This window comes from Mustela nigripes, chromosome 1 (assembly GCF_022355385.1).
Source record: "Mustela nigripes isolate SB6536 chromosome 1, MUSNIG.SB6536, whole genome shotgun sequence".
NCBI lineage: Eukaryota > Metazoa > Chordata > Mammalia > Carnivora > Mustelidae > Mustela > Mustela nigripes.
The window spans coordinates 95,533,364-95,546,626 of record NC_081557.1 but is presented as its reverse complement, the minus strand read 5'-3'; the positions used below and the strand labels follow the sequence as shown (position 1 = coordinate 95,546,626).

The 13,263-nt window shown below is 48.1% G+C and overlaps 1 protein-coding gene across 15 annotated transcripts in view; it reads left to right on the top strand.

The window, feature by feature from the left end:
* Nucleotides 1-13,263, top strand: part of NCAM1 (neural cell adhesion molecule 1) — a 301,008-nt gene that overhangs the window by 245,797 nt on the left and 41,948 nt on the right. For 10 of the 15 annotated variants that reach the window (XM_059416948.1, XM_059416896.1, XM_059416938.1 and 7 more), the window contains exons 8-12: nucleotides 1,538-1,680; nucleotides 7,766-7,795; nucleotides 11,902-12,052; nucleotides 12,409-12,593; nucleotides 12,957-13,053. In XM_059416948.1, coding sequence (XP_059272931.1) covers nucleotides 1,538-1,680; nucleotides 7,766-7,795; nucleotides 11,902-12,052; nucleotides 12,409-12,593; nucleotides 12,957-13,053 — 606 coding nt within the window. The remainder of the gene's footprint in view (nucleotides 1-1,537; nucleotides 1,681-7,765; nucleotides 7,796-11,901; nucleotides 12,053-12,408; nucleotides 12,594-12,956; nucleotides 13,054-13,263) is intronic. The other 5 variants (XM_059416966.1, XM_059416911.1, XM_059416957.1 and 2 more) reach the window with 1 other exon arrangement.

Sequence of the window (13,263 nt, the reverse complement as noted above, 5' to 3'; positions counted from 1 at the left end):
TTGGAAGTCTTGTTTATCAAGATCAGCACAAAACCTTCCTGTGGGAAAATCTCGCTCAAGTGATCTCTATCAGTTCCAATTCGTGATCATTTGGCCCCGTTGGATGGAGACGTGCCTGGGTGCTTGCCGTCAAAAAAGGACTTGCCAAGCAAGCTGTTTAGTACAGATTAACTGTAGCAGAATATTTGACTACATGGATAATTTTATATAGAAGCAGGTATTTGCTGCAGAAAATGCACAGCCTAGACATAAAAGCAGAACCAGGGGGGCCTCAGCTTGCAGGAAATGTATAGGGAGGAGTTTATTAATCTACTCACAGGCGGCGTATGAATTTGAATATAAAGGAAATGTAATTCTTTCAAAAATTATCCATAAATTTGATTTATTTATTTTTTTTGTTTGTTTATCTCGCCTCGTCTTTTTCCCCATTAGCGAAATAAGTTACATTTGTGCTGTGTTATCTTTTCTCTTCTGTGGAAGGTTTTGCAATTTCAGAGTATAATTGTTTTAAATCAGGAAAAGTCAATTTTCTCTAATGTTTTAGCATTTAACTCCACTTTTGAATGCTCGTGTTTTCTGGCATTACCCAAAACATTTGGAAAATGAACCCATCTTATCTTTCCACCCCAGCCCATTCTGCAGCCCCCAACTCCTCTCTCGCCCCATTTCCTTGCTTAGTCAAAGCTAACACAGCTCTCCCAGCCACTGAGGAGCTCAGAGTCCCTTGAACTCCTTCTCATTCCTTCCTTCGATCCTTGCCCTCTGTTCATTTGGCACTTCGAGCGAAACCTTTCGTGAGCATCTCTCTCCAAGCCGCCCTTCCCCGTCTGCCCCTCCTCTGGGACCTCCCAGTTCGGGACTCTATTTCGCCACCTCTGGGGCCCTGTCAGAGCTTTCAAATTGGTTTTCTCACCTCAAGGTTTCCCCTGTTCTCAATCATCTAGAGTGTCTTCGTAGATTAGGCTTCTTGAAGTACAAATGATCATTTCAGTCCTCTGATCAAACACCGCCAGTGGGCTTCTGTCAGTGCCCGGAGACCATTCAAAGCAAGCGCCATAACCAGGCGGCCATGACCCTGCGCCCGGGCTGGGCCCCACCTCCCCGCACCGCCATACGCCAACACCGGCCCCCATCACACTGCCCTCCTCCCGTGTCCTTGCTTCTTTGCTTCCAGTCAGGCAGTTTTCTACACTGAGAATGACTCTCCCCATCCCAAAGTTCCACGTACTGAAGATCTCATGGCCCAGCCCGAAAGCTTTCTTCTCATGAAGGCTTCAACCTCTGCCCTCGCCTTCTCTACCCTCTGCCCTGAGTGCTCTTTCTCTAGGATCTTGTGTTTCTTGCTCGCACACTGATGATGTCATGCACCTACTCAAGTGTACGTCTGTCGGGGATTCAGTTCTGTAGCTCCCACAACACCTAGAATATGGTCTTATACTTCGTAAGTCTGTAACCTGATGAGTGGGCACATGGCTGAATTTAAACCCAGAAAACTAAAAAAAAATCAGACAAACTCACACATGTCTTATCTTTTCAGCAAAACCCAAAATCACCTACGTGGAGAACCAGACCGCCATGGAGCTGGAGGAACAAGTCACTCTGACCTGCGAAGCCTCGGGAGACCCCATTCCCACCATCACCTGGAGGACCTCTACCCGGAACATCAGCAGCGAAGAAAAGGTATGACGTCACCAAGAGTTCAGGGTCATGGGGTGCAGGCTCAAAGCAGGTCATGTCTGCCCAGGCCCCGTTCTCTTCGGGGAGCCGGAAGATGGGATGCGGGCCCCAGAGGCCACGCCAGGTTCCACGGCCTCCATCCCCCAGTCTGCTGGCTGTGCAGGGGCAGGGCCACAGGTTCCTGCATAGATCTGCCAGGCTGTGAGTTTTGTGGACGTGGTCAAGTTAGACGTTCTGGGGAGGAAGCAGGGAGTGCTTTTCAAACCCAGGATTACGGAGCTCTGAGGAGCAGGGAGAAGCCAAGAGCTTGGGGGTCCAGCTCTCATCCTCTAAAGAGTCCTGACGGGAATGTGTCCTGGAAATAGCAGGGATCGGGATGAGCCCTATGAATTTTCCTTGTGTTTCGTAGCCTCACGCTGTACATGCACTTATGCACAAAAGCTTGGTTGCCTTTGTGTCTGCCTGTATTTCCGGTCACATTTGGATATCATTTTGTTCTGAAGGCAAAAATAATTAGCAGTTTCTTCATGATGATGATCACACCAGGTTCTCCACTACATTCTAAGCACTCAGCTTCAGCTCTCAGTAGCACATGGTAGCAGGCTTCCTGGTAGTTTGAAATGACTGGGGAGATTCAGCTTTAAAGCATATAGATTTATAGGCCACCGGAAAGCTGTCATTATCATTGACAGTATGTACGGATTGAGGTATCCCCACATCAAGCAGCCCTTTGCTCCTGAGTGGGCCAAAAGCAAGAGAAAGAAGAGGCTTCGTTTTAAAGCAACTTAAACCCCCTTATTGTACTTCTCCAATCTCATCTCATATGCCCTGTAGTATAGGGCTTCATTTTAGTTGGCCAGAGCTTTGTCACCTGGTCAGGAGTAATGGCCTTGGCCTTAAAGAACATTTATAATGGATTGCTTATTGACCACAATGTCACAGTTGATAGACCTTCACTCTTCTGCCTGCCTAAAGGAAATCCTTACAGAGGGTAAACTCAAAGTCAAAAAAGAGATAGGGTGACAGAGCAGATCCACATTTGGGATTTGAACTTGAAGATCTGGTTTCTGCCCCATGAATAAAAGACAAAATGAAATCAAAAGGAACAGAAACTGCTGTTCCAAAAAGCCCATTATTTTTTGCAAGTTTTAACTCCACAGTTGAATTCAACTTAACAAAAGCTCAAGGAACTGCTAAGTATTTTTGAAACTCGCATATGCTATTCGATATTGTGGAAACCAACTGGATTAAGAAATGTGGTGTTTACTTGGATACTTTCTTTATCAACATTGGAATTAAACCCTAAGCTCAGATTTCAGCTCCCATCATGTGTGTTACGTGGATTGAATGTACATTTCAGGGCTTAAACCATAGGGCTGTGGCTCGGCACATATTTCTACATCAGGCTTGTGATTTGTCCAGAACGACCCAGTGTATATCACTGACCTACAGGGAAGGACAGAAATAATATCTATCCCAGATGAATGATGCTTTTAAATTCGATGTCTTTTCTAGGAATAGCTTCACAGCTAAGCTAGACCAGAAGGGTTATTAAGATTTGTGCCTACCCTAAGTTCTTTCATAGGTGGGCACTTCTGGCCTGTATCTGTAAAGTCATTTTTACAGAATGAGAACAAAAAACCAGGCACCAGTCCACACTCATACTTACTAAGTATTGATACAAAAGGCATCCAGCGAGATCATCTCCGACCAAGGAGGGTTGCATAATTCAGCTATTAGTGTAGACCATTTGTCTCAATCTGGGATAATTATCTAAGCCCAGCCACATAGGTTGGATTGTGGTTTCTTTTACTACGGACTGCCTTCAAGTTTACTCATAGTGACATTACTGGAACGTGGGTGAATCCATGTTAGAACAAGTCCTCAAGCCCTCTAGACTGGCTAGTGCCATGACACCGTATTAACATATTTGCCGAAATGAAACCCTACGTAGGAAAGTTGCCATTTCTATTAGTTATATATTAACCCCAGAGAGGCTTGATGTCCATCTTACGCCATGAAGAGCTCATAATTAAGAGAACAAAGATGGCCGGCTCATGCTGGCTGGACTCTGGGTAATCAGTTTCACTTGCATCTGGCAGCAGCCCCTCATGTTCTCCCCCATCCGAAGGGGCATCGTATATGATCAGGGATCGAGATGATCAGAGGCACAGTGTCATAGTCATGAAAGAAAACAATGTCCTTTCTCAAGTCAGGATGGTCCATGAAGCAGATAAAAACAGATGATTGTATCTACCTGTTAAGGTCAGGAAGGGTCCTGAGAATTAGACCACACACAGTGCTGGGATCCTAGAGGTTGGGAAGGAGGGTCCCATTTGAGGTTGTCCAGTCTCAGCCGGCACTCACTTTGCAGCTTACCTGCCCTAAAGGTCCCTCCCTGAAGGGTGATGGTGTCTGTCCTCTCCAGGCAGCTGGATCCGGAAGGTCTTCCTTTCCCCGCCCATTGCTCAGCCTTCCCACCTCTGCCCCTCAGTCCTCTGGGTGAGAACTCTTGGATTTTCCACTAGCTTCCACTCTCTGTCCCTTAGACACACTCACTGGTCTTCTCCATTTCCCATGCCGTGGGTTCAACCTCTTGTGCTTCCTGGTGGCCCTGTCCCAGAGAGTTTCAGTCCCCGGGCGCGCCCCTAATGTTTTGTGGAGCCAGTGGAGCCAATGCAGATTTCCATGCAGTGACCTGCTCTTTTGTTCTGGATGGTTCCCTGTTCTGGGCGCCGTCAGGCAGCTGAAGTGTTAGCGCTGTCGCCATTTCTCATTCTCTCGCCTCCTCTTGAGCTTGTGGTCAACTAAAACGCTCAGCTCGTTTTTACACAGACAGCACTGAGGACACACACCCCCTTGTCCTGTTCTTATACAATTGATTGCTTCACCAAAAATGCAGAATTTTGTATTTCTGCTAAAAATTGTTTTGTTTGTTGCAGCCCGACGTTGCAGCCCTTCCTTGGGGAAGGCTCTCCCTTCCTGGGATGGTACTACCGGTCCCCTTCCCTCTCAGTGCCAGCAGCCACTTCTAATCATTTTGATGACCACCAGTGCCACATATACAAACTCTTTCTGCCTTCAGAAACATTTTAGTCCATCTTCCTGGCTTTCCTCAGAGCTGTCCTTAGAGGTCTGGAAGTCTCGGGCATTTCAAGCCACGTGGACCCACCCCCACCCTGCCCCCCACCCCGGTTTTGTGTATGTGTTTTTAAAGTAATGAGGTCTAAGAGTGGTGACCCCCACTTCACAAGGCCCAAGGGCAGGCAGCTCGGTACCCTTCCCCAGTCCAGCATCGGTATTAGCTGTTGCCTCCAGTCTTGCATGGACACTTGCATGAAACATCTTTGTCCAAGCCGCTGATAAAAATGTCAACTGGGACAAGGTCAAGTGCAGAGCCCTTAGAATGCTCTCTTGACTTCCTCTGGGTCACTGGCTCGGATGGAGCCCCTACCACCACGGTGCTCCTCAGGATTGTGATGACATTTGTGGAAGGCTCAATGATTTCTTCAGTAAAGTTGGTTACAGTATAAGCTCGTTAGAACAGCTCGGTCTTTTGCTTCATTGCTTAGTTAAGTCTAGTATTCGTCTAGACTTAACTAAGCCTAGGTAGGGGTGTCTCTTCTTAAGAGGAGAGAAAAGGCTTCCAACCTTAAGCACAGAGTTAGCAACTTTCTAATGGATCCTAATATTCCTCTTCAAAAAAAAAAGTGGTGGGGGGGAGCAAGCAAAAGCCTGTCACTGAGCCTGATTGCCACACCCTGCCCGCTCGTGTCTCTAGGTGGAGCGCGGCTGCTCCTTGGAGACTGCTGCTGGTCAGTCGGCTAAGCCTCAGTCATAATTGGGTTGGTTTTGTTCACCAGCCGATAAGAGCTAAGCTAAATTTGGGTCATAAAGACCATTAGGGTAGATCATCTGTCTGAAAGTTAATCCATTCCTTTATCTCTATTATGTTGGCCAAAAAGAAGACAAACCATCTATGAACATCGTAACGGGGATTGGTTTGACCCATGTGTCTGGAGGTCCTTGTGATAACGCAGAGCAAAGAAAGGTTGCCCACCCCCATTCTCCCACCGCTCATCCTCCCTAGACTCATTTTAAACATTGCCAGGTATGTGAGTGACTGGGACTAACTTCCAGGTGCCATTTATATACTAAGCGAGACCTTTGGAGGCTGATTTGCAAAATCTGTCGCTAGCAGAACACTTTTGCTGTGTGCTTATTTGAACATTGACTGGTAAAGAAATTCATATGAAACCTTAATATTTAAGGAAAAGAAGAGGGGCAAAGAGTTGAGATCAGAAGAGATAGACAAAAAATGGAATTTCATGAGCCTTGAGTCTTTAGCTGGTGGAGTATCCCACGAATGCCACAAAGAAGAGAGAGCTTTGAAATTCTGGATTCATTGGAAACTGGATCTCTCTGTCACCGGGAGGAATTCCTCTTCTGTACAGCCTAGGTGCCCACGTATAAACACTGGAAAGGGTGCCTGTATTGAGCAGTTAGAGTCTGGCATATTCTGCCTGCGGGCACAGGTAGAGGACACTTGAGGACAACGGTAGGGGGCTTCTTGTAGTTTATTTACACATTCCTAAAGACTTGTGTGTGAGGTCATCAAATGTGCATATGAAAAGAACCTGGAACTTAAAATTTCTGGAGCATGACCAGTCCTATCCTAATGTGTTTCTGTGTGTTCGTATCAGATTGTCTTCACCTGAGCCATACCCCATCACCAAGCTGTCAGGTCCAGGGTATAGCCCACCATTCCCTGAGGCACACAGGCCAGAGGTCAGGCTACCGGAAACGTCTTGTTCCTAGCAAATACTTATTCTGAAAGCCACAAAACCATAGCGATCTGGGAGAGAAACAAGAAGACTCAGATTTGAAAAGCAAATAACTCCATACAATATCGCCCTTAAAAAACAATCTTGATTCACACAGCCCTGGCATGTGACAGACAAGCTTCTCGGTGATGTGAACTTGGCAACCACGTTTGACATGTTGGCCCACTGTCCCTTTGGTCTCTGCATGCTCGTTCCTCTGTTCTCACTTTTTTCTTCATTTCAACATCACATGACATCATCCAACATTTCCCTCCTCGTTCCTCCCAAAAGCTCTTTGCGTTTAGTGGGCTCTTACTAAATGTTCGCTAACTCATTTGCGTTTCCTGGATTGCATCGCTGTGTCTCTGGCCTCTGTTCTTTCCTTTCTCTATCTGAACATCAGGGACAACCAGGCACTTGTGCCGTCTAATAAAAAGAACAATGCAGGTATGATGTTTTTCAATCCGGGTATGAAAACAGACACGCCGTCAGCATCGTAGATTCCCAAGTGCTGGATAAGTAAAATATCTGAATGTGGGCAGGAAAATACCCAAGCCTCTGTGCTTCTGAGCTGACTCATGAATGCCGTGTTGAGTGACGGCGGTGCACGCTCAAGCCCCCATGCCGTCTGGGCGTTCCTCTGGAGCTGGCCACAGCAGAGTGTGCTGGCCTGAAAGTTTTCTGCCCCACAACTTTAACGAATTCATGCTCAACATTCCTGGTATACCTCTCTGCTCCTTTCTTAGTTCCTTTTTTTTTTTTTTTTAAGATACAAACTTGATTTTTAATAGCATGCATGCAACGAGTTAGAAAAATGCATGAGCACAAAATGGCATTCGTTGTTTTGCGATCGATTGTCTAACAGAATCCAAAGGAGGAAACCTACCCTCTACATTTATCTCTAGATTATGTGATTCATATTAGGGGTGTCCTCAAATATGACGAGAAATGCTCAAGACATTTTAAAACAGAAGCAGTTGAACCCGTCTTCTGGTGTCCATGTGTATGCCTACCAAAGATTAGGAAAGACTTCTCCTTTGAATGATACATCATAATGTGCGGAAAGTGGGGGGGGGGACATGAACTGCCTCCTAACTTAAAGTGGGTGATAAACACACCATTGAAAGTGGGTCTTGGACAAAGTTCTGAGTTAAAAAAAGCAGCTGCATGTGCACGGAACACAGTGTTATACATCAATGTTCTGAAGCAACATGTTGTAAAATTTTACTGCTTTCTTGTTGTGTTTTATATCTTGTTCTCTCCAGGCTTCGTGGACTCGACCAGAGAAGCAAGAGGTATAGCTTATCTGACCACTAGCCAGTCTTTAGTTTTTGAAAGCATTCTAGCTTAACTCACCATTCCAGTTCAATAACCAGACATGCTAAACTAATTAGTCCTAGAGTTAGATTAAAGAATAGGTCGATAGTGGTAGACATTACTTAGCAATAGTGGCGTTCTAGGGTGAGCAAGCAAGCTGTGTTGGGAGTGGATGAACAAAATCCTTATTACTTCTTAAAATTGGATCTTATTCTCTTGCTGGTGCTGGTAAAAATCACATCCAGGTAATTATACTTACAGAAATAAATCGCTCCAATTCCCAGGCCAGGCATTTTGAAATGACAATTTTTTTTTTTTTTTTTTTTGACTCTCACCTGGTTGATGGGGCTTTGGGTCATAAAGTCATGGAGTCAGTGGTCTAAAAACCCACTCAACCCTTCCCAGCTCAACTCATCTTGTTGCTCGCTTGTTTTATAATGATTGGTCTCGGTAAATGATCACATCACATCCCATTTCGTGTCAAAGCAATGCAGACGACATCTCTCCTTGGTTTGCCCAAACTGCTAAACACACGTGTGTCACTTTCACAGAGCATTAAATTTATGAGATGAGCACGATTTGGCACAAGCGGTTGTATGTTTTTTAGAAGTCCATAGCATTTAGCCCTTGAGATTTCTCCGACTACTTGCTTCAGCTCGGGGAATGTGGGACTTTGTTTGAAAACTGAAGCTAAATATTAATCTTAAGATTTTAATGTTACCCACCCAAGACCCTAATTATAATCACGCTTATCGTTGTTTTCACTGATTTGTGTGATTAAGTGACAGAGAGTGAAATAAGAACCAGTATGCTTCCAGTGGGGTTTGAGGATCCAACCCACAAGTATTTCTTTAAAAACTAGCTTTTGTCTCTTCTCCAGAGGAAATTTTGATCTTGTAATAGTATAAATGTAGACTACGGGAATCCTATACACTATATTCTAATCGGGTAACCCGGTCCTCTTGGTCTCCCAGAAATGATAATTATTCGGAACACATAACTCTTGTGTTCAGGTCGTGGCTATAAATATTTAATGCTGTTTAATATTGAAGAGTTGACTGCCTGTCCCCGGGCACTGATCCTAGTTTCTGCACGTTAACACGCGGTCGTGATCAAACCCAGTGTCTGATAAGCTCTCTTCGTATCCTACCTACTTCCTTGTCATGGGGACCGTAGTCAAGTGCGCATCTTGCTGAAATCGCCCCGTGCTGTCCCATCCTAGTGTTGTATTGCCCCAAAGTCACGGACCCACTGGGATTGGGGGAGGGAGAAAGAAGGGTTCATTATCACCCGCTTCTGAGCAACTACAGATCTAATTCTGCTTGGCCTTCTGCATCTTCCCCTGTCATTCTGATGTGGACCTGGCTGGAAGGGGAGGGAGATTCATCAGGGAGCATTAAGGGAGGGTAGGAGAATTACTAGTATTATAAGTAGAAGTAATAGATTTCCTCCCAGGAAAGCAGACAAGTCACTTCCGTTCTCCAGAAGTATCCTTACCTTGAGTATCTCACTCTGGATGTAATTGACTTTCAAGTGAGTGCCGCCCCTGGGGCTCAGAAGTTCCATTCCTTCCTATTTGTCTCATTCAGAGACAAAGACCGTTAAGTCCAGATGAGTTCCAGAGAAGGCTTGGGCTATGGCCAGTTTTGTTCTGTAAGCTCGGAAAATTAGCACTTTCACCTGGAACAAGGGATGCAAAAAATGTTTTGATGAGAAGGTAACTGTAATTGCCCTACATGCTATTTTTGCGAAACAGGGTCTCCTTGTCCCAGCCGTCCTTCCATTCTTGCCCAGAGATCCTCCGCTTCCTCTGCAAGGCTGAACTGTCAGCAGGACCCGTACCTGGATGGCTCATAGCTGGCACTCCTTGCCTTTGTCCTGGTGCCACAGTAAAACGTTTCAGAGGGAAACAGTCTAATCACACTGGAAGTCTGTGCGCTTCCCCTTGGAGCGCGAACTGGGCATCTGACAAATTCCCATTCCCAATCCTGTCGTGAGCCACCGCGAAACAAGAATTCTGTGTAGAGGACTGTCTCCTGGCCTCTTGACACCATGAAATGAGAAAATTTTCCACACACAGAAATTTAGACCACCTAGAAGGGGAGGAAATCATGGCTGTCAATGAAACCACTTCCCAAACTTCTCTTCAGTCACTTTCTAGAACATTCTGAGTAGACTGGTCATGCCCTGCTTTGTTGTTGTTACTGTCCTCCTCTTCCCTACATGACCCTCTTTGCATCTTTTGCTGCAATATTGCTTCCATTGTGGAAATGTTCTCTTGACTTCCCAATGATCTGGTCAGTTTTCCATGTTTGTGAGTGTTGAGCCCAGGACAAGCTCGTCTGTATGACACACGATCATAGTTCAGCCGCTGGCCGGTGTCACTGTCGGCTGAACCTGTGTTCTCACTGAGATAACCAGAAGGGCAGGGGGTAGATCTCGAGCCTTTTCTGCCTTTATCCCATTGTGTCTGGGGCACAAAGGAGTGGCAAACCGGTCAGGTCAGCCCCCTAGAGGTATTTGCAAGGATGACCTCAATGCCACTCGCTTAGACTGATGGGTTCATTTTTGGATGGCTCATGGAAGTGCCACTGGGGTGTATTGGGACAACCCTGTCAGCCCACAATAAAGGGGGTCCCAGGATCCAGAGACCTTGCGATGTGTCACGGCTTTCTAGTCAAGTGCTCCACACCTGTCTGTGGTCACCTCTCACTAATGTGTAGCATCTCCTCAGCCAGTCAGCCTTGCAGACCTACAGGTCAGATGGGGTGAGAGCCTGGGCTTCGGGCGCTCCTCTGAGAGCAGAATGGCCCGTAGGCAGTGGTGATTTTGCTCAGCTGTCTGCCTCCTTGCCTGCACTGGTGTTCCAGCTTCCAGATACCTACCTCAGTGGGGCTTAAATGCCTGAAGTGGATTAATTCCATCAGCGATGGTCAGAGGGACTTCTTGGGTCCCTTAGGTCTGTGGAGACTGCCCCACAAGGCCCATGGAACCTTGTTTTTGAGCTGCCCAAACCGGCTGTGTGTGACATTGCGATTCTGGGTTTCGGGCTTCCAAACCAGCAGATCAGAAGAACCTGAACGAAACAGGTGTTCTTTCATTCTTTAAAGGCCCAGCCCCATGGACGACAGGTGCCATATGGAGAGCGCTCCCCTGGCCCTCTCCACAGTATATCATATGCTAGAGATAAGAACGTGGCCCAGCCTACGAGGAGCGAGACTCCTTCTTCAGATTACCAACTTTCTTGAGGATCTGACCTTGGGCAACGCGCCCAGACTTTTCCTAGGCTGGCAGCCATTTCACTTCGAGCATCAAGGCAGGAGCCCCTTGGACATATTCCAGGACCCATTGCCTAGGGATCACAGGCTTATTCCCCTTTTGACCAATCACTGGAATTCCAGAGACTCGGGAAGCCAATTATGTTATCAAGGGCTGGAATGCAGAATCTGGTGGTGGCTGCCTGGGACTCTGTGCCACTGTCCCTGGAGAGGGGACCTAGGGACCCTCACTTCCAGCTCAACAGCTCCTCACCACCGAGCTGTTGGACTTTCTCTTGAATGAAATTATTTCACTTTTAAGCCTTCAGGAAGGCGAGGCATCTGCAGAAATATAGGTTTCTTGTATAAGTGTCTGCACTTGGCGCACTCTGATTTCCCATTATGCATGCGTGCACCATGGAGCTGCCAGATGGGCAGACGCCTGGAAGGAAAGCACAGGGCACAGGTTTCCCAGAGTCTCAGGACGCAGAGCTGTTGCTGCTGGACCATCCACTGGCCAGGGCTTTTGCTTCCATCTTAGATGTGCCAAACAAAGTCGTCTTGGGGAACCTTGCTTGTCCTTGCCCCGAACCAATCTTGGCACAGAGTCTAGGCTGCTTCCCATGAACTGGGTCCCATTTTCTATTTTGGATGCACTCGAGTTCCCGTGGCGCTCTCCAGAGCCTCCCACACTAGCTGGGACCGTAAGTAAGAGACACGGGCACAGCTTGGGGAGAGAAGGTGAGACTGGTCCCAGACAAGAGGTGGCCCGGTCTCCTCCCCCTGCGCCGCCGTGGGCTCTCACGCACTCTCTTCCCTCCCGGCAGACTCAGGACGGGCACTTGGTGGTGCACAGCCACGCCCGCGTGTCGTCCCTGACCCTGAAGAGCATCCAGTACACGGACGCGGGAGAGTACGTCTGCACGGCCAGCAACACCATCGGCCAGGACTCCCAGTCCATGTACCTGGAAGTGCAGTGTGAGCCGCAACTGTGGAAGGATGAGGGGAGGGGTCTGTGCAGGGTCGGGCTGAGAAAGGGGACAACGGCAGCCAGGACCCGAGCTGCATCCCCCTGGCTCTGCTCACACTCCGGTGGCAGTTGCCTGAGCCATTCCAGAGCTCTATCCCCAAGTCATCCCCTGACACTGTCCCAAGCTCACGAGCCCTTCTGTCCTCCCACGCAGCTCATAGGACCGCTGAACCAGCCTGACCTTCACTACATCCCAGCGCTGGCTCTGTTTGGGGTGCACCCGCCCTCCAGGGGCTGGGAGACGGGGCGTGCGGGGCTCCTATGTAGTCATGGTCTTCCTGATAGGCATTGTGGTTCCTTGCAGATGCCCCCAAGCTGCAGGGCCCCGTGGCCGTGTACACGTGGGAGGGGAACCAGGTGAACATCACATGCGAGGTATTTGCCTACCCCAGTGCCACCATCTCGTGGTTTCGAGACGGTCAGCTGCTGCCGAGCTCCAACTACAGCAATATCAAGATCTACAACACCCCTTCCGCCAGTTATCTGGAGGTGAGTCGGGGCGGGGGGCAGGAGAGTGGGGAGAACGGACCGTCCGACTCCGGATAGGCTCCTCTATGCAGCTAACATCTTCTCGCTTGCTTCTCTGGCATCGTGACCAGGGGAGCCATCGGCTACAGAAGAAACTGAGCCTCAGCCCTGCCCCTTTTCTCTCCCTGGGGCCAGGTTCTGGCCCAGGAGGCCAAGAGTGCCTCTTCTCCCTGGCCCCGTGGCAGTTCTCTCTGGCTTCAGGCTGGGCTGGAGCTCATGGTTCATGCTTTCCTGGTTCTTTTCTTATTCGTCCAATAAATAAAGATCTGAGTTGGTGGCCATTGCTTGGGACACTCAGAACCCACGAGTTCCTTCTTTCCAAAGGTGACCCCAGACTCCGAAAACGATTTCGGAAATTACAACTGTACAGCAGTGAACCGCATTGGACAGGAGTCTTTGGAGTTCATCCTTGTCCAAGCAGGTGAGCCCTCTCATGGCTGCACTACCCTTCCCCTTGCTGGCCTGGTCCATGCCCTTTGGTGACACCAGGAGAGTGAAAGAAGAGAGGACCGGGGTGGGGGGGGGGGGGGCAAAGACAGAGAGAGAGGGTCAGGAAGCAGGGAGCCTGTGGAGCCTGGAGGGTGTGGGCACAGGACCTTCGGGGAGACAATCATATGGTGAGGTGGGCTGG